At 46.9% G+C, this 26,859-nt stretch overlaps 2 protein-coding genes and 1 long non-coding RNA gene across 20 annotated transcripts in view; 2 read left to right on the forward strand and 1 right to left on the reverse strand.

Moving 5' to 3' along the window:
• The first annotated feature begins 1,030 nt into the window (after positions 1 to 1,030).
• On the forward strand, positions 1,031 to 9,340 carry LPAR5 (lysophosphatidic acid receptor 5). Of its 3 annotated transcripts, none has more exons than XM_007503652.3 (3): positions 1,031 to 1,223; positions 5,763 to 5,849; positions 7,685 to 9,340. In XM_007503652.3, exon 3 carries the CDS (start codon positions 7,814 to 7,816, stop codon positions 8,924 to 8,926), a length of 1,113 nt encoding a protein of 370 aa, XP_007503714.1. In that variant the 5' UTR covers positions 1,031 to 1,223; positions 5,763 to 5,849; positions 7,685 to 7,813; the 3' UTR covers positions 8,927 to 9,340. The 3 variants fall into 3 exon arrangements, with proteins under 3 accessions (XP_007503714.1, XP_056655228.1, XP_001369528.1); XM_056799250.1 differs by lacking the exon at positions 1,031 to 1,223 and adding an exon at positions 4,899 to 5,006; XM_001369491.3 differs by lacking the exons at positions 1,031 to 1,223; positions 5,763 to 5,849 and adding an exon at positions 5,921 to 6,024.
• LOC130454558 (uncharacterized) lies at positions 6,686 to 26,812 on the reverse strand. 2 transcript variants are annotated; one of them, XR_008912185.1, is made up of 4 exons: positions 26,721 to 26,812; positions 21,715 to 21,918; positions 9,486 to 9,722; positions 6,686 to 7,351 (listed from the first exon to the last, which is right to left on the reverse strand). It is a non-coding gene; the product is annotated as an uncharacterized LOC130454558 (long non-coding RNA). The 2 variants fall into 2 exon arrangements; XR_008912186.1 differs by having other exon boundaries at positions 26,676 to 26,812.
• Positions 25,738 to 26,859, forward strand: part of CHD4 (chromodomain helicase DNA binding protein 4) — a 34,198-nt gene continuing 33,076 nt past the window's right edge. For 9 of the 15 annotated variants that reach the window (XM_056799230.1, XM_056799231.1, XM_056799232.1 and 6 more), the window contains exon 1: positions 25,738 to 26,013. The gene's annotated coding sequence lies outside the window, so the exon portion shown is untranslated. The remainder of the gene's footprint in view (positions 26,014 to 26,859) is intronic. The other 6 variants (XM_056799243.1, XM_056799244.1, XM_056799237.1 and 3 more) reach the window with 4 other exon arrangements.

The following is a 26,859-nucleotide window of genomic DNA, read 5'->3' on the forward strand; positions in this document are numbered from 1 at the left end:
CCAACTTTTTTCTTTCCTTTCTTTTTCTTCCCTCCCTCCCTCCCTCCCTCCCTCCCTCCCTCCCTTCTTCCCTCCCTCCCTCCCTCCCTCCCTCCCTCTCTTTCTTTCTTTCTTTCTTTCTTTCTTTCTTTCTTTCTTTCTTTCTTTCTTTCTTTCTTTCTCTCTCTCTCTCTCTCTCTCTCTCTCTCTCTCTCTCTCTCTCTCTTCTTTCTTTCTTTCTTTCTTTCTTTCTGGCTTGCTTGCTGGCTTGCTTGCTTGCTTGCTTTCCTTTCTTTCTTCTCCAGAGCTATATATTACTAATAGATTGAAGTTATATAAGTTGTGGGTTTGAAAGGGAAGCTATGACTTCCGTTTTGGACATGTTGAGTTTAAGATGCCTGTGGGACATTCCGTTTGAAATATACACATGGGCAGCTAGAGATATAAGACTGGAGCTCCTGATGGAGAGAATGGGCTAGATAAATATTTCTAGCAATCATTTACATAAAGATGATAATCAAATCCATGGGAGCTGAAGCAAGAGGCAAAGGCACATTGGTCTACTTAATTTTCGGGGAGCTCATATTTCTTACCCCTTTGCCAAGGAGGAGAAAGCCCTGCCCAGCCTCCTGAATGGACGGTTGTTCTGTCCTCAGTTGTGTGTATATTGGTGTGGCTCCTTTTATTAACCTTTGACATTCCTGAATACCACCAGACTAAGTGGCACTTAGTTCCTTCTTGTGTACTAAAAAAATCTTACAAATCCACCGAAAGGAGAAGACGCGCAGAGGAAGAACGATGTGAGGGCAATGGCAAAGAGAATCAAAAGCAATGGTTATTCATTTGGTGCCTGCAAAGTGGGGATGGCAGGAAGCTTCCCAGAAAAGAAGTGTGTCTGTGGAGGAGTTATCTGAAGGCGGGGAAAGGCATTGTTAAATGGGCAAGGAGAGGCAGGTGCATGTGTGCATATCTATTTCTGTGTGTGTCTGTTCCTTTGTTTGCATGTATCTGTTCCTGTGTGTGCATATATCTATTCCTGTGTGTGCATCTAAATATGTCTCTGTGGCTGTGTCTCCCTCCCCACTGCTTGGGATCGGTTATGTGCTGGCAACAGGAAAAAGACATGCCAGGATATGCTGGGGTGGGTGTGTTTAAACCTGCCCCTAGAGCAGGTCCTACCAGCCCAGCTTGAAGAGTACAGCGGAAGCAAGCGCCAGGAATCAGCAGAGCAGTGGCAAATACAGGTATGGGGGTGTCACTGGGGGGGGGGCAGAAGGGGTGAACCCCATGGTAATGCCCATAGCACCCCTAGGCCTGTGAGCCAGTGGGGAAGGTGATGATGGCCTCTGCTCTATGGGAATATGTTTGAATGAAATACAGCTTAAAGGGAAACTTCCATTCATAGATGAGTTGTCAAGTCCAGAAGTTTTGAGACTTGTATCCAGGAAACTGCTCCATGAGAAAGCCCCCTGGGTGGCCCAGGGCCTCCTCTCTTGTGTCTCTTAACTCGGCATAGTTCTTTTGAGTCCCTTGTTCCAACTCTCTACTTCTCCACTCTTTTTAATGCCCAGGGTCCTCAGTGTTTCCCACTAGCATTGCCCCACCCAACTCCATTTTCCTGGATCAGTGCCCTGTTCTTGGGCACTTTCCTGCCATCTCCCTGTCCCCGAGAGCTCACTTGTAGGGGGCAGCTAGGTAGCTGGAGAGCCAAGTCTAGAGATGGGAGATCCTGAGTTCAAATTTAGCCTCAGATACTTCATAGCTGTGTGACCCTAGGAGAGTCACTTATCCCCCAATGCCTAGACATCACCCCTCTTCTGCATTGGTACCAATACGTAGTATTAATTCTAAGATGGAAGGTAAGGATTTCAAAAAAAGGTGAGGGCAGCTAGGTAACTCAATGGATTGAGAGCCAGGCCTGGAGAAGAGAGGTCTTGAGTTCAAATGTGACCTCAGATACTTCTTAGCTATGTGACCCTGGACAAGTCTCTATTGCCTAGCCCTTACCTCTCTTGTGCCTTAGAACCAAAACACAGTATTGATTCTAAAATGTAAAGTAAGGGTTTAAAGGGAAAAAAAAGTTCACTCATCTGTTCTATTCCCCTAAGACCCTTTATCTACTGGGTGATCTAATAACAACCTGCTACCCCTCTAGGGTTACTAAGGTGGGAAACACTGACAGCCCTAAGAGGGCTAATCAGGAGGTGTTATGAGGAAGAGATTTGGGAGCAGACATGTTTTATGGCACTTGTCAAAGGCAGTTTTCTATCTAGACCCTTTTCTTTGTAGTCTGTGCTCTTTTCCATAGACTTTGGCCATTTTGTTCTTGAATTCTGATGTTCTGGGAAAATAGAGATGAGGAGAAGTAGGGAGACCCAGGGAAAGATTAATCACAATGGTTCACATTAATATTTTACTTTACCATATTTATAAAGTGTTTTTTCATGACAACCATATGAGCTAAGTAAGATAAATATTATCAACCAATTTATAGAGGAAACTGAGGTTTAAAGATGCTGAGAAATTTGCCTAATACTCACAAGCATAGTAAATGACAGAGCTCAAATTCAGATTTTCTAGATTTGAGTCCTTTGCTCTTTCCAGTACACTAGGTAACTGGGGTATTCACAGACTAATTCACAGATCTCAGGGACACATAGCCTCATGCTATGTAACAAGTGGAAACATTGGGATTCCTCTCTAGACACCAACTCTTCCCTTTCTTTGCTATAATTTGCCAAGAGCATTGTCCATCCTAAAAGAATTTTCACATTCACTCATATCGAGGAGGAAGAAACCATGTGAGAGTCTAGAACTAGACTGTGCACAAAAAAACAAAACAAAACACCTAATCTAACCATTCTGGGGAGCAATTTGGAACTGTGCCCAAAGGACTATAGAGCTATGCATAGATACCCTCTGATCCAGTAGTATCACTACTAGGTCTGCATCCCAAAGAGATTAAAAAAGAGAGAGAGAGAGAAAAGTCCTACCTGCAAAAAATATTTGTAGCAGTTCTCTTTGTGTGGCAAGGAATTAGAAATTGAATGGATGTCCTTCAATTGGAGAATGGCCGAACAAATTGTGGTATATGATGGTGATGGAATACTATTGTGCTATAAGAAATGAACAGGATGATTTCAGAAAAAGCTGGAAAAAGCTACATGAACTGATGTGGAGTGAAATAAGCAGAACCAGGAGAGCATTATACACAGTAACTGAAACATCGTGGAAGGATGAAATGTGATAGATTTTGCTAACAGCAATGCAATGATCCAGGACAATTCTGAAGCACTTAGGACAAAGAATGCTACCCACCTCTAGAGAAAGAACTGTGGGAGTCAGAATGCTGATCAAAGCACACTATTTTTCACTTTAGTTTATTTGTATTTTATTTTGAGGTTTTGGCTTTCCATGAGTATTCTCTTCTAACAATGACCAACATGGAAGTGTGTTTTGCATGATAATACATGCATAACTCAGATCAAATTGCTTATCATATCCAGGAAAGAAGAGGGAAGGGAGGAAGGCAGATAATTTGAACCGTATGATTTTAAAAGGTATATGTTAAAAATCGTCACATATAATTGGGAAAATAAAATATAAAAAAAAATTAAACTGTGCCCCAAAGCATGAGGAACCAGAGAAGTTCAAAGGAGAGGAGAGGCAATGAAAGCTTCATAGAAAAGATGAGAGCTGAGCTGGGCTTTTTGCGTGGGCTGACCTGACCTGACCTGACATTTACTAGAGCTCTCATATCAAACACATTCTCATAAAGGTTACACTTTATAACTCGAAATAGTCATTCCTCTTGGTTGGTTATCTATTGTTGAGCTGTTGCAAAGTTAGGGAGTATATATAATATCCAGAAAGCAGATAAGGCCAGTTCTCAGGAGGCTATACCATGGACTATGTCCAAGGTAGCCAACAGAAAGGTCAGCGTAGTAAAAGCTTTCCCTAGAAAAGACCCAAGTGATTATTTTGTCCAAACCCCTCATTTTACAGATGAGGACACTGAGGCTTGTTTAAAGACTTGTTTAAGTGACTTGACCAAGGTCACACAGTGGGTGGCAAAGCTAAGATTCAGACTCAGATCCTCTAAGTTTCTCTATTAGACTTTGTTGCCTGTTTAAAAAAAATAAAATCTGAGCTCAGGCTAGTTCTAAACTCCTGTGGAATGAAAAAAAATCAATAAATATGCTATTTGAGTGATAAAAAGAAATAAATGGAAGTTAGGAAGGGCAGGAAAAAAGTAAAACAGGATTGTGGGTTGTAAAGAGCAGAAGATTTGGGCTTGGGTTAGGTTAGTGTGAAAATTAGACCAAAGATTCTCTATAAGTCAACTAGTTGCTGCAGTACATAAAACAGCAGATTGGGAGTAAGGAAGAACTGAGTTCAAATTTTGATTCATAATTAGTTGTGTGACCTTGAGCACATTATATCTTCTGTAGCTTATCTGTATAATGAGATTACTAGATTCACTCTCCCAATTTTTTACAACTTCCAAAAATTCAGTGATCAGTGAAACCAGGAAATCTCAAGGATCAATCAATCCATTTAATAGGCTCCTGTAGCCAAAGCCAGTAGGGACCTTAGTGGCCATCTAGTTCCACCCCCTCGTTTTACAATGAGGAGACCAAGACTGAGGTGTGAAATGACTTGCCTAAAGTCACATAGATCCTAAGTAAGACAGTTGAACCCAGGTCCTCGAACTCCAGGCTTTAGCATACTTTATGGCTTCACCTTGCCTCTCATTTTCCCCTAAAATCCTCCCCCAGTCACTGATTTCTCTATTCCAGGGAAAGGGCTACCTCCTTCAATCTGGAAGACCTCTCCTGGGAATCACCCCTGCTCCTCATGCCCACAGCAAGAGGCTGAATGTGATTTATGGGTGCTTTCCAGAAGCATTAGAACAGAAGTATACAGAAAATCTGCATCAGACCCGGGGGCCAAAGCATCAGGGTGCCAGAGACCTGGATATTCAGGGGGCCAGACAAATAGCATATGATTAACATCAGCCAGAGTGGGTAAACAGCTGTGTATCTTCTATCATTTCTTTCCACCTAAACCAGAGGGAATCGGTTCAATTTACTAGAGAAGAGGACTTTGAGAGCTGGCAAAATAAGCAATTTCCCAACTGTCAAGGTGGTGAGATACCAGCAAGTGGTCAAGATGTGAAGAATCTTTGGATAATGTTCCCCCCCACCCCATGCCAATCCAGAATAGGACTTGAAAAATCAGAATTCAATCTTGGGATATGTTAATCCTTCCCATGATATGCTAATTATGTAATTATGACTATTTATATTTACATAATACTGGAAGGGGTACATTTTCTCAAACTACTGAAATCTAGAAAGTTGTGGAAGAGAGGACTATAAATCCTGGAGACATGGGAGGGCTAGAGTCCTTCTAAAACCTGTGGATGGCACCTAGTAATTATGAACTTGGAGAGAGGGAAGCCAAGGAGCCAGAGGATGAGCCTCAGATTTTGTGCCAGTAGGAGATGAGCTAGTGGCATTTCTGTTAGAAATTAGGAAGTTGGAAAAAGGATTTTCTACTTCTCTTTGTGAAACACACACACACACACACACACACACACACACACACACACACACACACACACATCTTGTTCCCCAACTCAGCCCAGAAAGTCTTTTTGCTTTTCCTTCCTTCTTTCCAATACCAGCCAATAACCATTGGCCAATGGGGTACCATTGAGGTGGAATGGAGGAATTCTTGAGCCTGTGCTATCTCCCTCACACTTCCTGTCTGCTTTATAGGACAACCCCCTCTCTTATCTCAGCAATGTGCAGAGCCCAACCCAGCTCAGAGGGCACTGAGATGGCTCACAGAGACCTACTGGACAGGTGAGAACGCTGGTCCCTCGGGCTGGGGCGAAGGTGGGAGATATAAGCCGGACAGAGCCTGGGAGCTTAAAAGGAAGGTTGCTGCCTGCTGGAATCTGTGTAGATGATTTAGGGAGGAAGTTGCCCAAGAGGAGTGAATCTGTCCAACTGGGTATAAATCTCCTTTCTCTGGAAGGTATGTTATCAGCTCTGTTTTCTGTGTCTATTTGAATGTAGGAGTACACGTCTGTATGTGTATGTGTAAATTCCACCAGGGCAGGGACTCTTGGAGGTTCTAGCCCCATGCTGGGTAGGTACAGAGGAAGTATTCAATAAAAACTTGCTGATTGATCTTCTCTGTGTCCTGTTTAATGGGTACATATCTTTTTACTAGGTTTATGAGCTGCTCCTTAGCCTGCATCTCACTCTCTTTGTGTGCTCATTCTTCGGTCTTGGTGTGGCTTTCTTTTCTTGTGGTTTCAGCTATGTCTCCTGAGATGAGGCCCCAGCACTAAGATCTAGGGCAGCTGTTCTCTCTCTGCTCCCTGGCCCATTCTCTCCTACCAGCCCTCCCTCCTCCCCCTCCCTGCACATACATCTGGGCCCTTCTTTCACCAGATGTGTCCGTTAGAGAAGGAGAATTTCAGACCCTTCTCCTCCCCCCACTCATTGCAGTTCTCCCTCGCTTTCCCATTCCGGCTTGGCACAATGCCCCCCTGCCCCACTGCAGCCCTAGGAACTAGTCAAGTCAGAGAAAGGGATGGGGAAGCTAGGAAGTAGGGGAGGTTGGGAAAGAGGCAGAACTCAGAAAACTCAGAGAATTCCAATATACCCCCCCAAAAAATGAGGGCTGTTAGTTTTGCTTCACCATTATATTGGGGGTAAAGTTAGTTTTGCTTTTAAAACAGTAGTTTCCCTAGTTCATTTATAAGTCTCATTAACTGGCACTTGTTAATTGTGCCTACTATGTGCCAAGCACTGTGTTTACAAGTCATTCGTATCTGGGAGAGGAGGACCTGCGGAAACCCAAGGAGAATATAAGATAATAACAACTGCTCATATTTGGATAGCACTTACTACATGCCAGGCTCAGGGATAATGATAGTGATGGTAACGGCTAACCTTCATATAGCACTTATTAAATGCCAGGCATTGTGCTAAGCACTTTACAATTGTTAGCAAACCTTTCAAGTGTCACAGATTGTAGTTGTAGCGTAAAAAAGGCAGCTAAAAAGCCCTCCAACTAGAGCAGAAGTTGGCAGGAAGGTGAGATGCAGACAAAGTTGTTCAGAAATCAAATCTTCTCCATACTTGTGACATAGGTGACGTGAGTGCGACAGGCTGCAGTTAAGAGGCAGGATGTACAGAATGTGGTGGTTGTGTGCCACTGACGTGTTGATTAACCAGCAAATCCCAAGGAGGACTCACTACAGGCGGGGCACTAGATTTGGAACTATTGAACTGGGAAGCGATGGAAACTAGAAGATTGGCCCCCTCCAGAGCTTGCCATCTCGCTGGAGAAACTGCAGAGGGATATAATGGAAAGAGTGTTTGTCAGCCTACCAGGAGAGTGTAAACAGAGGACTTAAGTGTTCAGAGGATTCTATAGATAAGGGACCAGGCTGTGGATGTGAGCTAAAGAGACCCTGGCTTACAGTGAGAGGGGGGAAAAGGGAAGTAGGATGGTTATGTCTAATTTCAATGAGAGAAAGGAGGAAGTCAAGTCATTTATATCTGGTCTCAGGACTTTCTGGAAAAAGGAAAACTAGGAAGAAGCCCTGCCTCCTGGACAGTACACTAGGTATAAGTGTATGTCTTTTCCGGCTACTGAACTTGGACTTCCTTTCCTATTTCAGGTCTCCATTATAACAAGAGAGGAACACTGGAAAATCTGGCATGCCCTTGCTCTCTCTATTCCATCTTGAACCTAGCCCTAGCTTGAACCTAGCCTTGAACCTAGATGATGTCCTCTGCTTAGCCCACCTATGGAGGAGATGTGGACCAACACCACCAATGAGACTATCCGCATGTGCCCCGACTACCGCTTTTACCATCGCCTACATCTGGTGGGCTACAGCCTGGTGCTTGCTGCTGGTCTGCCCCTCAATGCCTTGGCACTCTGGGTTTTCCTCCGAGCCCTTCACGTGCACTCAGTGGTCAGTGTCTACATGTGTAACCTGGCAGCGAGTGACCTGCTTTTTACCCTCTCTTTGCCCCTACGACTCTCCTACTATGCCCTCCACTACTGGCCCTTTCCAGACCTCCTGTGCCAGGCCGCGGGGGCTGCCTTCCAGATGAATATGTATGGCAGCTGTATTTTCTTGGCCCTCATCAACGTGGACCGCTATGTTGCGATCGTTCACCCACTGAGGCTCCGCCACCTCCGACGGCCTATGGTGGCGAGACTGCTCTGCCTGGGTGTCTGGGCCCTGATCCTGGTGTTTGCGGTGCCTACTGCTTGGGTCCATGCCCCCTCGCCCTGCCAGTTTACGAACATCACTGTCAACCTGTGCTTCGAGAGCTTCAGTGATAACTTGTGGCAGGGCAAGCTCCTGCCCCTGGTCCTCCTGGCTGAAGGCCTGGGTTTCATGCTGCCCTTGATAGCCATGGTCTACTCTTCCAGTCGGGTCTTCTGGACCTTGGCCCGGCCCCGGGCCACCAGGAGCCAGCGCCGCAGGAAAACGGTGCGCCTTCTGCTGGCTAACCTGGTCATTTTCCTCTTTTGCTTTGTGCCCTACAATGCCACCCTGGCGGTGTATGGACTCCTTCGGGGGAAGCTGGTAGATGCCAGCTCCAATGCCCAGAGCAGGGTGCGCGAGGTGTTGGTGGTGATGGTGCTGTTGGCCAGTGCCAACTGTGTCTTAGATCCCCTCGTGTACTATTTCAGTGCTGAGGGCTTCCGAAACACCCTTCGGGGCCTGGGAACAGCACGCTGGGTCAAAAGCAGAGCCACCAGCAGGCCTCCGGGACTTGCTGGGCACCCCGAGAGTGGGGCTGCCTCTGCCGCGCCCGAGGATGCCCCTCACCGGGAGCTGCTCTCGCCGCCCCTGTCTCTGGAGAAGCCCTTCAACCACACCATCAAGGATTCAGCCATCTGAGCAGAGCCCCTGCTGAATGTCCCCCTTCCTCTCCTTCTCATCCCCTTTAGGAGACTGCACGGCAGGGCCCCGAGGGGACCTGGTGCCCAGACTCGGGCTTCAGGCTTAGCCCCTGTTTGCGGGACAGAAAATAAGCATGAAGAAGGAGTCTGGCAGAAGAAGAGAAGTCCTTTCTGCCTGCCCCTGCCCCCAAATAGGGAAACCTGGACGGTCTGCTTCTGAATTGGGCCCCTGGAGAGGCCCCCCAGGGGAACAATCAGCCGGAGGTCTCCTCTCTGGACGCTGCTCTTTGAGGGTGCATCCCTGGGCTGGTGGGCCGGGAGACCTTTCCTCTGTTTTGGGGGGGCTGGGGCCTCCTAAGGACTAACTAATAAAAGTGCACCTCGAAAACGGTCCTCCTCTTCTACAGAGTCGATTTCCTTTTTGCTTTGCAGCCTAGAAGAATCCATCCCTGAGCTTTGAAGTGGGGCCATGAAGCAAGGGCAGGGTTGTCTGGGGGCCAAAAGGTGAGGAACGGGAGCTCCGGTGGAGTTCAGGATCTCTTTTCACCCACACTCACCTCACCAAAAACCTGCCGCGTTTCTTCTGCCTTAAGGACAACAGTGGCCCGATCAGCTTCTGTGCCTGGCCCATGGGAGAGCTTTTCCGTGTCCAGGACCCCCAGCCAGAACTGGAGCCACCTTCCTGAAGCCTGGGACCGCAGGGACAGGGCAAGGCTTGACACAAAGGAGGGAGGGAGGCCGCCAGAGGAGGCATCACTGGGGAGACCTTTGGAGGTGGGGAGGAGCCTGTCTGGCTGTCGGGGGAGAAATGAAAGGGAGAGGAAATAGAGACGTCAGGAATTGTCCTGGAAGGGGGGACTGGGGGGGCTCCCATAGGCAGGAGGGACTGTTGACATGCCCCCTCCCCCCAACCACCCACACACCCGTTGGAAGATTCCAGCCCCACAAGACTGTCCCAGGTGTTGCTTGTATCTCCTGCCTTTGTGTCACTGCCTGTTTCTTTTCCACGTATCCTTCTCCAGACCTATGTTGCCCAGCGTTGCGTGTGTGTGTTTCTATGTGTGTCATTGTGGCTTCGCCAGGGTCTCCTGTGTGTCCTTTCGAGGTCATTGCAAACTCTATGATTTTTAAGGGTAAAATGACCCCTGGTGGCCAAAGCAGAGAAGTGGCCCAGATCCCTCTGCCCCCCCCCCCCTCCTGTTGGACTGGAAGGACTGCGGCTGGTTGGTGCCCTTGGTGGCTCTCCTCCTGCCCCTGGGAGCCAAGGGTGGCACTCTTCCTGGCACAGTGCAAGCCCCTACCTCAAAAAATACAGGCTCCCTTTGCTATGTGGGCTCTTTTCAGTCACCCCAACGGGGCAGCCAAAACGAGTCATGGAGCGGCCTCTCTTAGCAGGAGGGATCTCAGTTTTTCATGGAGAATCTGAGATGCCAAGTGCAGCTGGGTCCCCTCTGCCTCTTCGCCCCTCTTCCGGTGCTCTGGGCTTTGAATTTCTTTTTAACCTCATTTCTTTACTCAAAAAATTCCAGCTCAAAAATCCATTCTAATTGCCTTCTCTCTTCCCTGTGTCTTCCCTTCTTCCAGAGGCATTGGGATGCAGTGGAAGCACCATGTTTGGTGTCAGATGACTTGGGTTCAAATCCTACTTCTGTCACTTACTCCCTATGGGACTCTCGGGGTCTCCTCTGTAAAATGAGGAGTGGAGATAGGGCTCCTCTGTGATTCCCTCCAGGTGTAAATCTCCTATCCTACGATTTACACACCTTAGTCTTGAGATCTCGTGAGGAAACAAATCTGAAGAAGGAAGACAAAATCTTGACTCTGATATCTATCTGAAAGGACAGAGACTCCTCTTACTAGATCCCTGTTGTGCCCTAGATGCCATTTTATTCTTTCTCCAACTTGTCCACCTGAAACAACTCTTTAGGACCTCATTTGGGGTTTTCTTGGCCAAGATACAGGAGTGATTTGTCATTTCCATCTCCAGCTCATTATACAGATGAAGAACCTAAGGCAACCAGGGTGAAGTGACTTGCTCAGGGTCACAAGCCAGTTAAGTGTGTCTAAGGCCAGATTTGAACTCATGAACATGAGTCTTCTCAACTCTAGGCCCAGTGCTCGCACTGCTGTCCCATGTAGCTGCCTCTCTAGCTCCATCCCTGCCCCTAATTTCTCCTTCATTTTCATATTAACACCCCTGTGCAAGCTCCCCAGTGCACCCTCATGTGCACACACACACACACACACACACACACACACACACACACACACACCCTGCCTCCTCTTCCCCATTCATGAATCACATGAAGCCCCATTTAAGCCAGGTCTGCTTTGCACTCTTGAGTTTCTCTAGAGTAGAGGAAAATAGTGGATTCAGGCAGGAGCCCCCTAAAGGAGCATGTCAGCTTTTTCAATTTTGTTTTCAGAGTTTGTTGGGTCCCCTCCCTACTGCCAGAAAAGATTCATTAGAAATGTAGATTTAGTCCACAGAACACTGGGGAAATCGGTCCCATGTTGGATGCAGCGGGGATGGAGGTGGCAGGGAGAACAACCTCTCCTGACCTCTGGCCAAAAAAAAGCTGCCTCCTCCTGGAGCCTCAGACATGAGCCTTGATTCTTCTTCATTAGTCAATTATGTTCTCCACCATAAGGAAAGAAAATGAATTCTTCATTCATTCATTCAATAAATGTTTAAGGACACGTCCTATTCAGAGGACTCCATTAGATGCTAAAGAACAGGCAAAGTTCAGGAAAAACCATCTGTCTTCAGGAAGATTACAATCGAATATATGGATATGATACTTATACAATGAACTATAATACACCGTAAGTGCATTTGGAAAGGGGCAGGGAGAAATTGAGAACTCTGAGGAGAGGGGCCAAGGCTTCAGAGAGGAGTGGATATCTGAGATGGATTTTAAAAGTTAGGTCCAGAGGGAGCTAGGTGGCTCAGTGGATGGAGAGCCAGGTCTAGAAAGGAGAGGTCCTGGGTTCAAATGTGACCTCAGATATGTCTTAGCTCACTTAAATCCCTATTGCTTAGGCTTTACCACTCTTCTTCCTTGGAACTGATGCAAAGTATTGATTCTACTCTAAAGTGAGAGTTTATTTTTTTTTTTGATAGGTATAACAATTTAATAGGTAAAGAGAGGAGGAGAAAAACATTTCACATATTGAGAACAGGATAAATAAAGGTTGGTGGAAAGTAATATTAGTTTACTGTTCAGGCTGGAAAAGAGATATGGAGGCAGGCAATATGATAGTTGTCTATTTGTTTTAGACCCTTAACCTTCTTTTCTTAGAATCACTACTGTATTTTGGTTCCAAGACAGAAGAGGGGTAAAGGTTAGGCAATGGGGGTGAAGTGACTTGCCCAGGGTCACCCAACTAGGAAGTGTCAGAGGTCAGATTTGAACCCAGGACGTCCCATCTCTAGGCCTGGCTCTCACTTCACCTAGCCACTTAACATCCTCTGGTGGTCCTCTTGGCTTTATAGGGCAGAACTAGGAGTAATAGGTACAAGTTACAGACAGGCAGATTTAGGCTTGGAATAACAACTTTTCTTAGCTATCAGAGCTGTTTCCAAGTAGAATGGACTGCTGTGAAGGTGGTAGGTTCCTCCCTTATTAGAGATCTTGAAGCAAGGGCTAGACCACAGTAGTGGCTGGCCGTGCTGTGGAGGGGACTCCACACAGGTACGGAGGCCGAGGCCACCTCTGAGGGTCCTTCCAAAGCTGTGATTCCGCGAGATGTCGCTGGAAAGGCACTGCGAAAGGCCTCCAATGCCTGACAAAGAAGCCTGAACTTTCCTGAAAAGAATAGTAGATCATCTTGACTGAGCTTTCTTCAACCAGTTGTCTCTGATCCTCAGGATGATCTTATGAACTGTTTGGCCGTTTGATGAGTAAGGAAACTAAAATTCATAAAGGTGAAGCCATTTGTCCAAGGCCACACAGGAAGTCACGAGATGAGATTCAAAGCCAGGCCTTTCCGCCCGACCTTATTTGCCCCAGCCGTAAACATGTCCTACAGAAATGATGGAGAAGAGGTGGCTTGCACTAGGCGTGGGAGGCAGACAAGGCCCCCAAAGGAAAAGCATATTGCAAAGGGTTGGGAATCCTGTGGTTGATACCTCGCCACTGGGGACCCCAGAGCAAGTATGAGAGGGGGCATCTGCTGGTGGGGCTTCCGGCTTGGAGAAGAGAGTATGGGCAGGCCGGGCCCATGACAGGTCCTATGGGAAAGGTCTTTGGGAGGGCAGCCTCTCTGAAATGCAGGTTATTCCAGGAGCCACGAGGCAGGGCCCCAATGGCCTCTGGGGCCATTTACCTCCCTACCTAGCCCCTGAGGCTTCCAGGAAATAAAGGAAAAGGAAAGGAGAAAAGCTGGGAAGGACCAGACCGAGGACAAAGGGCGAGGGAGGACATCAGAGATGTGGCTGGGACCAAGGCAGCGAGGTGGGTTGGGGGAGGCAGTCGGGGACAAAAGGACTGGAAGGAGTGTGGAGAAGGGTGAGCTAGATGGAGGGAAGATGGAAGGAGGGAGAGAGAGAGACCAGTGCTGACACAGCGGAGATGTGTGGAACAGACTTGGGATTTGGCCCACAGGTCAGGCTTCTGGCAATGTTATGGGATGGAGAGGCCTTAGGAGACATGGAGAGTATTATGGGCTGGAGCAGTCTTAGGAGACTGGCCAATATTATGGGCTGGTGAGGCTCAGATCCAACTGGAGGCAGGAGGAAGGGGTGCGGGGTGGGAAGGGGGGGAGGAAGGGGGAGGAGGGAGTATTATGGGCTGGCAAGGCCTTTGGTGGCCAGAGGGGGGAGCGAGGGGGGGTTGGCACTGACTGCATGTGACCGAGGGGGGGTAGCCTGGTGAGTGGAAGGGGTGGGGTAGGGAAGCTTATTATGGGATGCTTCTTTGTACCTACTGCAGGACTGCCTCTCTGGGAAATATTATGGGATGGTGTGCGTGTGGGAGGGGGAGTGGGGTTGAAGGATTATTATGGGATGATGGTGCAGAGTGGGGAGGATAAGAAAGCTCTTCTCGGCCCCTCCCCCTGCGCTCTCTAAGGTCAACCCTTTCCCTCAAACCATTGTCTTCCTTGGGGGAACACCTGATAATCAGCCCCCTCCCCCCCACCTCGGCTTCTCGAAACTGTCCCAGCAGTTTCTCTGACGTGTCGCCACCTCTAGGGTGGAGGGGGGGGTCCCCATTCCAAGGTAACGGGGGCGGAGGGGGATCGTTGGTCCCTCCCCACACCTGTCCATCCTTCCCCTTTACCTGTCCCCACCCCCAGCCTAATCCTTCTATCCTCCTCCCCAGGGGAGACCCCGGCGCCCTTTCCCTCCTCCTCCCTCTTCCCTCCCCAGCTCCCTTCGCAGCAGTAACCAGTAAAACAGGCAGACAACTATTATGGGATGGCGGCTCCCGGCAGCTCCACAGGGAGGGGGCGGTCACCGAGGAATGTCTCCTGTGGGTGGCTATTATGGGATGACCGCCTCTTTTTGGAGGGGGGTGGGGAAGAGGGCTGACTATTATGGGATGTGCCCGGCACAGCTGGGTGGGGCCGCTCGGGGTAGGTGAAGCTTAGGAGAGAAGGGGAGAATTGAAAGAGAAAGGGCCAGGGAGCCGAGAAGTTAAAAACAGGAGTGGGTGGGAAGACACCTAGAGCCAGACCCAGGATGCTGGTAGGAGTAGCTAAGTAGGGAGGACCCTTTGAGAACAGCTGTCCTGAAGAGGACCCCCCCAAGCCCTCCCCAGCTAGTACGACCCCAGGGTGGACTCCTAGGGAGATTCTGTTCCTGCCTTGGCGAAGGGTTCATTCCGGAAAGCCCCAGGGGGATCAGGTCCCTCTCCTCGGCTCTCCCTAGGTTCTAAAGGAGGAGCCCTGGAGCATCTGGTTATTTCTGGGGCAAGTATCTGCATGGAGCTGCCATTTGTAGGAAAAGAGCTTGTTGTTGAACCTGGGTCAGTCACTAGCCCAGTTGACCCATCCCTCAGGTATAATGGTTTGCCTGCTGACTTCCCATTCCCTTGACCTTCTCAGGGTACAGCGAGTCAGGGACTCTTCCATTTGTCATCCTTCCAAGTCAACTTGCCCATGGAGAGGTGGAAAGATTCCTTTAGACTTCTTATGAAAAGGCTTTATCATTGTCCTCTAAAGGAAGGGTTTAGAGGAGGAGTCTTGTCAGGCATATGTGTTCTAGATCCCATGCTCAACTTTTTCTGATTGTTCTCCTGGGACCTTCTCCTCATTCCATTCTCCTCTGTCCCATGGGAAGGAAACAGAACTCTAAGATAACCAGCTAGAGGTACTACCTTGACTGGGTATATTATCCAAGGGACTATCCTACTACCTGTCTCTAGGGACCAATCATACTGGTGATATATTTATAATTTATCCTAAAGGGTATCATGGGGTAAGGATAACAAGGGGGAAACAAGAAGGATAAATAGAAATCACAAAGACTCAAGCAACAGTCTTATGGAAATATAGACCCCCTGACTTTATTCTGAAACCTTTGAAATGGGCTACCTTGCTCTAGTTCCCAATTCATTCTTCACTTAGCCAAATTAATATTTGTAAAACATAAATCTGACCAGGTCACTATCCTATTCAAAAATCTTTTGGTGGCTCTCTATTACCTCTAGGATAAATATAAACCCTTTGACCTATTGTTTAAAAGCCTACCATAACTTCAATCCTATAACCTTTTCAAACATTTTGTATTATTCCCCTTTCACATGGTACATTTCTGCCAAACTAGATGACTTCTCCCACCTTGACATGCCATCTCCTCCTCCCTCTTTTCATTTGCAAAGGTTTTCCTCCATTTCTGAAATGCATTCCCTTTTCATCTCCTACTCTTAGTCTCCTTAGCTTCCTTCAAGAATCAGCTCAGGTGCCATCTTCTCTTTGAAGCCTTTTCTCATCCATCTAGTTGTTGGTGTCCACTTCCTCCTCAAATTTATATATATATATATATATATACACACACACACACACATATGTATGTTTACTTATCCATGAACATGTGTCCCCTAGAATATAATCTTGGGGGCAGAGCCAAGATGTCAGTGAAGGTACAGAAACTTATCTGATTTCTACCCTCCAAAAAGCAATGACATAATTCTGGAGCAATATAACCCACAAAAGGACACGGTGAAGTCATTTTTGAGCTCAAAACAACTTAGAACAACAGCATGAGGGATCTAGCACACAGGCAGAGAGATGGAATGCCATGTGCCAAGGCAGGCCCTACTGAGGCAACAGGCCTCCAGTACAAGTGAAGCAGGAGCCAAGGCTTCCAGATCTCTCAGTCACAGATGGTAAGAGGGGTTGGACAACTCAGAAGGAGATTACAAGAGATTTGCTGGCTCTGGGTGCAGGTTTCTTCTTGCATTTCTCATCTGCAGAACCAGGTCTCAGTCCAGGGGCACAGTGGCAGGGTGAGGGGGAACACTAGCACACTTGAGCACTTGTAACCACAGGGGAGCAGGGGATCCTGGTCACAGTTCTAAGGGGGTAAAAGAATGCTTGGAGTTACTCAGAGACCAGAGCACAATCCAGGAGAATATTAAACCCGGCTCTCCTTACTTCATACCACCTTGGAAGAAGTGAAAGCAGATAGATTCCCAATGCCAGCTCTGAAGGCAGCTGCACAAAGAAGCTGAAGCTGGGAACAGTACTCCCTTTACCACAGTTACAGAGCCCAGCTTGAACAATTTTTTTAATTAAAAGAAAAGAAAAAGGCAGGAAAATGAGAAAACAACAACAACAAAGAAATTCAACCTAAAATATAATCTTCTTGAGGGCAGTTAGCCAGTCCATAGACATTTACTAAGCACCTACTACATGCCAGACACTGGGCAAAGACTGGAGAATCAAAGAGGCTTGAGATAGTCCCTGACCTCAAGGAGTCACAATCTAATGGGAGACAACAAGCCCACAAATATGTACATACAAGATAAGTGGGAAATAATCAAAAGAGAAAAAGCACCAGAATTGAGAGGAACTGGGAAAGGGTTCCACTAGAAGATGGGATTTTAGGTTGGGCCTGAAGGAAGCCAGTAGGCAGAGATGAGGAAGGAAGGCATTGTGGGAATAGAGGACAACCAAAAAAATTGCTGGGAGCTGAAGGATGTGAACAAGAAAATCAGACTGGTGGGGGCAGCTAGGTAGCTCAGTGAATTGAAAGTCAGGCCTAGAGACGGGAGGTCCTAGGTTCAAATCTGGCCTCAGCCACTTCCCAGCTGTGTGACCCTGGGTAAGTCACTTGACCCCCATTGCCTCGCCCTTACCACTCTTCTGCCTTGGAGCCAATATACAGTATTGACTCTAAGACGGAAGGTAAGGGTTTAAAAAAAAAAATCAGACTGGTAAGGTGGGACTGGACTGGGTTATGGATTCCGAATTTGATCCTGGAGGCGATATTTGAGAACCAGAGAATTCCTTGCATAGGGGGATAACCTAGTCTGACCTGTACTTTAAGGAAAATTCCTTTGTTGACTGAATATAGTGTGGGTCAGAGTTGGGACAGACTTGAGAAGGGGGTTTGTCCCAGAATGCAGGCGGTGATGGAGGAGAGAAGGCAAGTGTTCCCGGATGTTGCAAAGGTGAAACTGACGGGCCTTGGCAACAGATTGTCTCAGAGATGTGAGAAGTTGAGGCTAACACCAAGACTGTAAACCTGTTGCCCTCGACAGTCAGAGAGAAGTCAGAAAAGAGGAGGGAGCGTTTAGAGTTATGTCTTAGACTCACTGAGTTAGTTCAAGATGTCTGAAATGCAGGAGGAGATGTGAGCCTGGAGGTGGGCAGGGAAACTAGGTCAGGATACATAGAGTGGGGAGTCATCTGTGTAGAGATGGAATTAGATTCTTAGGAGCCAATGAGATCCTTCACTGGAGTTAGCTAGAGGGAGAAGAGCCAGGATCCCGAGGGACACTTTGGGCTAGAGGAGGAGGATCCTGGGAAGGAGTTGGAGAAGGAGTGGTCTGAGAGATAGGAGGAGAAATGGGGGAGAGGGCTGTCCTGAAATCCCAGCAAGAAGACAAGGGGGTGACCCACAGTGCCAAAGGCTGCAGAGAGGTCAAAGAGAATGGTCTTATTGCAATTTTGTCTTTGCATAGGACCCACCAGAGCTCACTGCTTGTTATTGAACTGAATGAAAGATGTTAAACAACAGAGCTGGGATGATGTCCTCTTATTTATTTCATTGGCTTCCCATGTTCTTTGGGATCAGAAACATCGGAAGAGACAACAATTTTCCAATAAGGAAGGTATTTTGCAGTCATCCAAATTAGAGTTAATCAGGGCCCAAAGGAGGTTAGCAACCATGTGCCTGTAGAGGAGGGGACTGATATGAGAAGTATGGTTACAGGAACAAGGAGACATGACAATTGGCAGGAGATGAAGAAGAGAAGAAGAGGAAAGGCCAAGATTGACTCTAAGGCTATGAAGCCTAGAGACTGGGATTTCAACAGAAAGTCAGAAGTTATAAAGAAGAGACAGCTGAGACAATGATATTTATAAAGATGAAAAATCAAACAGAGGGCACAATCAAAACAAAGGCATTGGCTGAAATGCAATAGAAAGAACCATAACTGTGGGACTCTGGGCAAGTCATGTCACCTGCTAGAGAAGGAAATGGCAAACTACCCCAGTATCCTTGCCAAGAAAACCCCATGGGCAGCATTGGCAAGCTAAGATTTAGGGTCACAAAGAAGCGCAGAGGATTGAGCAACAACAACAAGGGGATGCCACCTCCTGTGATACCCAGTGGTACTGGGAGCAGGGTATGGATCAACTCCCATATCTTGTCAACTTAATGCTGGGGAGCTGAGGGATAGATCCAGATCCAAAGGGGTCCTTTCCCTATATTTGCATCAACAAATAACCCTAGGGCTTCCTTTAACCCAAGATTGGGGGGAGGGAGGTCAATTCAGAAAAATAGCTTTAGGTGGAAGAAGTAGAGGTCCTCTTGTCAGTCCCCACCATAAGTCCTTTTGTGCCTCTGGCTCCCTAAGGTTCAAGATCTTTTAGGACTCTGAGATCCCAGATGGAAACAGATAAAGACTGGGATATATGAAAAGATGGGTGAAGGGATAGAGGATAAAGAAAATGGGAGGAAAAGATAAAAACAACCACAGGACAACAAGACATGATTTGTTTCAAGAGAGTCTGAATATTTACTAAAGAATAGAAAAGTAAAAGAACTACTGCATAATTCGTAGTCATATGTGTGGATAGAGACATCAATGAGGAAATAAAAGGAAAGAGGTGAATGCACAGTAAAACTTGCCAATTTTTAAATTCATAATCAAGGATATTCCAAGTTAAAATTTCTTGGTCTGCTCACAGTATTAAGACAAGCATCTGATTGAAATTGCTCTCTCCAAGGTTATCAACTATTTCTTTTTTATCCAATCAAATTCAGTCAACATTTATTAAATACTCATCATGTTAAAAGATAGTGCTTTAAGGAATACAAAGACAGAACAAGTAATCTCTTCCCTCAGTCTAGCATTTCTTAACCTTTCTTCAGTTTCTACTGTGAAGAGTGAATCAAACTTTGTCTATCAATCAGCAATTTTTAAGTTAATCAATCAAAAACTTAAGTACCCCTTCTTAACAAAAAGTTCCTGTTAACAATAAGAGTGTTCGAAAGTCACTTGCTAAAGTGGGTGACAACTCCAGAGATGACTGACCACCCCCTGGGCCGTGTTAAGCAAATTGGAAGACTGCAATTGGTTACCGTAAAGTAGAGGAAGGGACAGGAAGTGATGTGGAAAAAGGACTATAAAAAGTCCTGAACTTCCTGTCTAGGGATTTTCAGGCTGGTGACTTGCCTCTTGGAGGTGGTTTTGGACTGGGACTTCGGCTTCCACTTAGGACCTTGGCTCTTGAACTGCTTCTTAGAGAACTGCTCCTGGATCTTCTCCTTTGGACCTCAGCGTTGAAGCACTTCCCCTTAGGACTTGGCCTTCTGTCTTCTCCTTTGGAGTTTGTCTTGGGTGGGTGAGTAGCTGAAGACACCACCGGATGTGGGGATGCCCCTGCGGGGCTAAGTCTCACTTCACTAGAGAAAGGCTAGTAGGCTTGTTAAAACCTGTCTCTCTTTAGCTACCTTTTTTCCATTTTTACTCTTCCTACCTCTTTGTAAATAAAGCTACTAAAGTAATTTTCTACTTAAGTTATATCTTTAAGTCAGTGACCATAATATTACTTTAGAATTCTCATATTTAATCAAACCCCTAAATTTAGTTTCTTATACTACGTTGGTGATACTACTTTTTGATACTCTCGGTACTTTAATTTCTATGACACTATTTATTCCTGATTTTCTTCCTACCTGTTTAATTTAATCCTGAATCTTATTTGCGTCTCCTGTCCTCTTTCCCTTACTATGGGAGTCCCCAGGACTCTATCCTAAGCCATCTTCTCTTTACTTTCTATACTTAGTTCTCTGATCTCATCTTCTCTCATGGGTGAATTTATAAGTTCTATAATAGGTAACTCCAGCATCTATATCTCCAGACCCAATTTCTTACCTGAGATTTTTTTAAGTAAAAAAAAAGATACTTCAATCTGTATTCAGAGTTCATCAGTTCCCTCTCTGATCTTCCCTGAGTCCTAATCTTGAATCATTAGCTGTCTGGGTATTGCTACCTTAATGTCCTATTGGTATCTCAAATGCAATATGTCAAAAATGGAACTCACTTCTTTCCCTGCTAACCTCAAACATTTCCTTCTTTCCAAACTTGCTAATTTCTATGGAGGATACCTCAAATAATCAGGAATCATACTCTACTCTGTCCTTTCCCTTACCTTCCATATTCAATCATTTCTCAAGTTTTTTTTTTTAATCTTGCTTCTGCATCTCTCTTATTGATTCTCTTGCTCATCATTCATACTACCACCTCCCTAGTTCAGGCCTTCATCACCTCTGACCTGAACACCTGCAATAGTTTCCAAATTTGTATCTTTTCTTCCAGTCTCTACCCTCTTCAAATCATTCTCCACATAGCTGCCAAATTAATGTTCCTAAAACATGTCTGACCATGTTATTACTGTGCCAAAAATCTTTAGTAGGTCTTTCTCTTTATAATAAAATTACAAGGTTTTCAGCATGGCATTTAAGGCCTCTACAATCTGGCTTCCATTTAATTTTCAAATTCTTTCTATTACTCTTCTTCATGCATTTTATATTTCAAACAAACTAGACTACTAACCTATTACCTGAACTTGGCTTTCCATCTCCTCTCTCAGAACCATCCCTCAATCCTGGAGTGTTCTTCCTCCTCATCCAGGTTTTTTATCGTGCTCCACTTCTTTCAGGGGCAGCTTAGGTACCATGTGCTCTTTGTGGCCTCTCCTAACTTGTATCCTTCAAGTCAGTACTGTCTTCTATCTCAAATTATCCTATATTTACATATTTTATCTTTCCAAGAGGACATAAGATCCTTGAGGGCAGGGAAAATTTTATTTTTCCCCCTTTTTATCCCAAGCAACCAGCATAGTACCTTGAAATATCTTAAGCACCAGATACTTAATAAGTGTTTTAATTTCTCTTTTTTTAAGTCTTTTTAATTGAATTAAACACTGAAAGAACAATCCTATGTCTTGAATATATGAGAGGTGATGGGATGGATATGTTAATGTTAGAAAGGGGAAACTGACACCCAAAGAATTAGGTTACTTAGGGATCCAAGACAGAGGAAAAAATAACAAACCTAGTATCTGACTGGTTTTTTGATGAAGATATTTGACAAAATCTCTCATTACCTTTGTGGACTAGATGAGTATGGTGAAGTGGATTCAGTACTGGTGGAGTGACTAGACCTAAACAGCCAAAGTTCCAATGGACCCAATGATTCAGTGATTTGGAAGTAGATCTCTAGTGAAGTGTCCCAGATGTCGAATGTTTTTATCGGTGATTTGAATAAAGGCATAGATGGCATGCTTATCAAATGTACAGATGATCCAAAGCTGGAAGGAATAGTTAACATGTTATATGATGGTCAGGATTCCAAAATATTTCAATAGACAAGAATGTTATGCTGAATCTAATAAGACACAATTTAATAGAATAATTCTTAAAAACTAATTTATTATAAGCAATATCATACATTAGGTATTTAAATATGCCTTTTGATGAATAATAAAGTGATTTTGTTTTAAATGTAGAAGATATAACTTTTTAGTTCTTCCCATACCCCATTCATTCTCCTTCACTTTTCCTCTTGTATCATCTGGTCCTTATATGTATATTCTATTTTAGTTCTGCTTTTATTCACTGCATTATTTTATAAATATCCTTCGAGATTTCTTTGTAGTCTCACACTTGTCAGTTTTAACTGCACTGTAGTTTTCCATTACATTAATATACCACAATTATTCAAGTCTTCCATTAATAGAAATAAATCTAAAATCTTACACTTGAGTTTTTAAAAAACCAACTCACAAAAACAAGATGAAAGATACATGATTAGTCAGCAATTCATTAGAAAAAGATCTTGGGGTTTTAATGGACTACAAGCTCATTATGAGTCAGAAGTGTGACAGACAGCCATAAAAGCTAATGCCATCCATGTTGCATGAAGAGAGGCACAGTGTTCAGAAAGAAGGACATAGTTGCCACTATTTTATGCCCTAGTTAGATGACATCGGGACTATTATACATCACATTTTTGAATGAATCTCTACAAGCAGATCACCCAGAAGTGGAGTGACTAAGATGTTGAGTAGAATGGAAAGTATGTTGGTTACTAGTGTTTAGCCTGGAGAAGAGAAAACTTGGTATGCAGGGTGGGACATAATAATTGTTTTAGGGTTTCATGTGAAAGAAAGATGAACATTTTTCTACTTGGCCCTAGATAGTAAAACTCCGAGCAATGGGTGGATGTTAGAAAGAGACAGATTTAGTCTTTCTGTAAGAAAAACACTTCCTAAAAATTAGAACTACCTAAAAGTGGAATGGCTTGTTTTGACAAGTAATGGATTCCCCCTCACATGGAAAGGTAGAATACTGACCTGCCAGATCTGATGTAGAGGGGATTCATGTTCAGTTACAGGTTGGATTAAAAAACTGTTGCAGTCCCTTTTAACCATGAGATTCTGTGACTGCTCTGTCGTTCTCAAGGAGAATTTGGCTCTGAGAGGGAGAGATACCTTGTGGTTTAAGGGGCTTAGAAGAGATATAAGTGAAAGTTGTGCGAATGTAAAATGCATCTTTGCTAGTTTTCCTGATCCACCAAGTCTAAGATTGGATAAGAAGCCCTGTGTGTAGGGAAATGCGCTTGGAATTAAAGAAAAGGCTGTGAATTAACACCCCGTTATGAGCACATTTTTTAGTTTAGAAAGCCCTGCTTCTGTCTACCCATTCTTCCACAGAATTTAGATTCCAGAAAGCAGGCTTTCTAAAGTTGATAAAGAGGCTGAGAGAAAAATCTGTTTAGGGTGCAAAGCTCCTGGAAGCTTGCTGAAGACAAGACATTCAGAGCCTGCTTGTTGAGGGTTTTGCGGCTTTTCAGACAGAAAGGAAAAGATTTGATGAGGGGTGGAAGGAAGAACCATGGAGTGCAGGATCTCTGAAAGGCAAAGGGAACTGGAGATGGGGAAGAGGCCTCAGGGATTTTCTAGGGCAGGGTTTCCAGGGGAGGAATACAGGGTGGGGACAATGTGTTGACAAAGATGGCCACTTTGTATAGTAGGTAGAAATGCCACTTGTTACAATAGCTCCCGGCTGAGAAAGTTTTGATGGCATGTTGATGGTGGTTGAAGCATATGCTGGAAATGATAGAGTATTAGAGACTATCCTAGGGAAGGAGGAACAGATAGGGTTGGAGGATGGACTAGTTGAATGGGCATAACAAGGCGCATTATGGGATAAGATAATGAAAAAGTCATTGAAAAAGATTGGCTCCTGAGCCTCCAGGATAGAGTAATGGAACCATCTAGCACATTATGGGATTTTGAGGGAAATGGTCATATTATAGGATTGGGGGGGGGGGGTTCAGGGGAGATGAAATGTTTCTTAATGCAGCTAACAGGCTGCCATGACACAACTGGAGGTGAGGCCAGTCTGGAGCCTCCCTGGGATAAGAGCCATCGGAGATTCACCATGGGAGTCCCAGATGGCAGAGAAGAGTTGAGATGGGTGATGTGCGACTGGAAATCCCAGGTGAGTGGCCAAGTTATGGCTTTCTCTGCACTCCCCCAGCTGGGTGCTTCCCTCTCACTATAGAGTAGTGTGGCTCTCCTATCCTTTACTAGACTGTCGGTTCCTGGAGGGCGGACAAGGTGTTTCAGTGATCACTCCTGGGCCTGGCACAATAAGTATCAGATGAATGAATTAATGAGTGTACAATGGGCTGTGGATAAGCAGCTAAAGTGCCTACTCCTGGGGGTGTGGAGAGGGGCCTCCGTCCACAAAACATATAGGAGCTGCCTGGGCTTGTTGATGAGCAAGACCAGGGGCTGGAGGGTGGGGAAGAGGAGAGCCCTGGAGGTGATCCTAGTCCTTGCATGGGGCCCTGCCAATGTCTTGGGGAAGCCAGGAGAGGAAGCACCATGAATGTGGCTCATGGACCTGGGACTGGACCGCAGGTGGGTCAGCCTCACCAGGACTAGCAGTGGAATGGAGGCCTTTGAAGCCTCCAGTTTTCCATGCCTTTAGGTGGGGCTCCAGGCGGTCCCCTGTTGGGGAGGGTCCAGGCTGGGTGGTGTCAGGACACTAGAGTTAGGAGGCCAGGGTCTAGGACATCAGAGACTGTCCCTCCAGGATAGAGTTGTGGCTCAGGGGAGTAGAGGTGTGTGTGTGTGTGTGTGTGTGTGTGTGTGTGTGTGTGTGTGGGCAGGCCGGACAGTGTGGGCAGCCTTGCCTCGCCCTCCCTGCTCCCGATGATTAGTATGGACTGTGTGTCTGGAGATGGGGGAGGTATGAATGTGAGTATTATGGGCTGCCTGGCTGGAAGGGGATGGGGGGAGATATTATGGGATGTGACACTAGGTTGTTTCTGGGAGTATTATGGGATGTCTGGCTGCCCAGCTGCCCCTGGTGTTTATTATGGGATATCTGGGTTGGGGTGGGAGAGTTGTGTTATTATGGGATGTCTTGAGGAAAGAAGGTGATTAGATGTCCATCTGTGGGGTGACAGTGAGGGTGCTGATCATTATGGGACATCTGCATACAGGGAAGGGATTATTATGGGCTGGTAGGCTACAGAGGGAGTGTGTAAAGGATGGGGATGATGATGGTGAGACTATCACAGGATACTAGCCTGGAGGGGCTGGGGGGAGCTACCAGGGGGCTGGTTATTATGGGATGGCTACATAGAAAGGGGGAGACTGGTTATTATGGGATGTGTGTGGGAGGGGGCCCTGAATGGCCGTTGTTGCAGAGGGCGAGGGTGGATATTATGGGATGTCAAACTGGGGGTGGATAGAGGGTGGTTATTATGGGATGTCTGTGGGGGATGGGGGGTGAGTATTATGGGATGTAAGGCTGAAGTGCTAGGAGGGGTGGTTATTATGGGATGGCCATGGAGAGGGAGGGGTGAGAGGGATCATTATGGGATGTCAATCCTGGGGGGTTAGAGTGGGGAAGTTGGCAAGAGAATGGTTATTATGGGATGTTTGGGGAGAAAGGGTTGAGTTGCAAAGGAACTGAATATTATGGGATGCCCCTAACTCTGGCATGCATGTGTATGGAAGTGGGGGAGTCCACGAGTATTATGGGATGTCCGGGAGGTGGGCGGTTGCTCCGGTGACACGCGCGCGCGAGCGATGAAGGGGCGGGGCCAGTGGTTACCGGGGCGACGAGGGGGCGGGCGTTGCCGGGGAGACCCTGGGAGGAGGGTGGAGGGTGGGGGGAAGGGGACTGGGGAGGGTTGGAGTTGGTTGGGGTTATTATGGGCTGTCCGCGGGGGGGGCGGGGCTTGGGCTGTGGGATTTCCCGGCCGGTGTTTCGGGCCCTTTAAGAGGCGAAGCCGGAGCCGGAGCCATTTTCCCCCCTTCGGCCGCGGCGAGGAGGAGCTGGAGTAGGAGCGAGCGCTACACGGAGCTGGACCCCGCGGCTCCGGGGTGAGGAGGGGGCGGGGTCCCCGAGGAAAGACCCCTCCACTTACACATTACCTACCCGGGAAACTACCCCAGGCGTCCCCCTCCCCTTTCCCGCAGAAAGCCCCCTCAAAATCGGCTGGCTGCCCCCCTCCCCTGAGGGCCCGGGGGAGCAGAGACCCCCCCCCCCGGGCTTCGAGGAGCCTCCTCAAATTTTCGTGGTCCCCTTCCCCACCCCCAGGACAGGGGTGAGAGGGCAGCTTACCACTGTATTGGGCGCCTGCCCCCCTGCTGCCCCTTGCGGGCTTGTTCCCCGGGACACGTGGCCTGGCCCCCTCCCCCAGGTTTCCCGCAGACCCTGCTCCCCAGCCCCTGCCCCCCTCTCAGGACCGTGCTCCTGTCTGGAGGCTCCACCTCCCCCCAATGGCTCCCTGGAAAAACTGAAGAGCTCCTGAGATCAGCTGCCCTCTATGAGAACTGACCCCTCCCCGGCATCCGGGAGCAACCCTTTCCCGCCCCTCAGTGACCTTCTGCCTCGGAGAGTTGCCCCTCTCACAGCCCTCCCCTTCAGTCCGCCCAGCTCGGGCCCGTTCTTCCCCGTGGCCCTCAGCTGTCCTCCCACCACAATGCCTGCTTGGTCCAGGAGGAGGGGAGGGTGCCTGCCTTCCTTCCTGCCCCTGCCCCACCTCTGGCCTTAGCCGTCCCTCCCAAGAGCGAGTCTGATCTCGGACCTTTTCCCCCCGTAACGCTGAAGAACGAAGTTTAGCCGAAGTGGCTTTTGCTGTCTGGCCCAAGTGGCAAGGGGGGGAGGGGGGCTGGTGGGGTGGTGGGTGGAAAGAATGGGTGGGGGTGGGGTGGGGGAGGGGGACA

Source organism: Monodelphis domestica, chromosome 5 (genome assembly GCF_027887165.1).
Source record: "Monodelphis domestica isolate mMonDom1 chromosome 5, mMonDom1.pri, whole genome shotgun sequence".
Classification (NCBI taxonomy): domain Eukaryota; kingdom Metazoa; phylum Chordata; class Mammalia; order Didelphimorphia; family Didelphidae; genus Monodelphis; species Monodelphis domestica.

Coding starts and splice junctions, on each gene's coding strand:
- LPAR5 (XM_007503652.3), top strand. CDS start 7,814: ATGGAGGAGATGTGGACCAACACCACCAATGAGACTATCCGCATGTGC.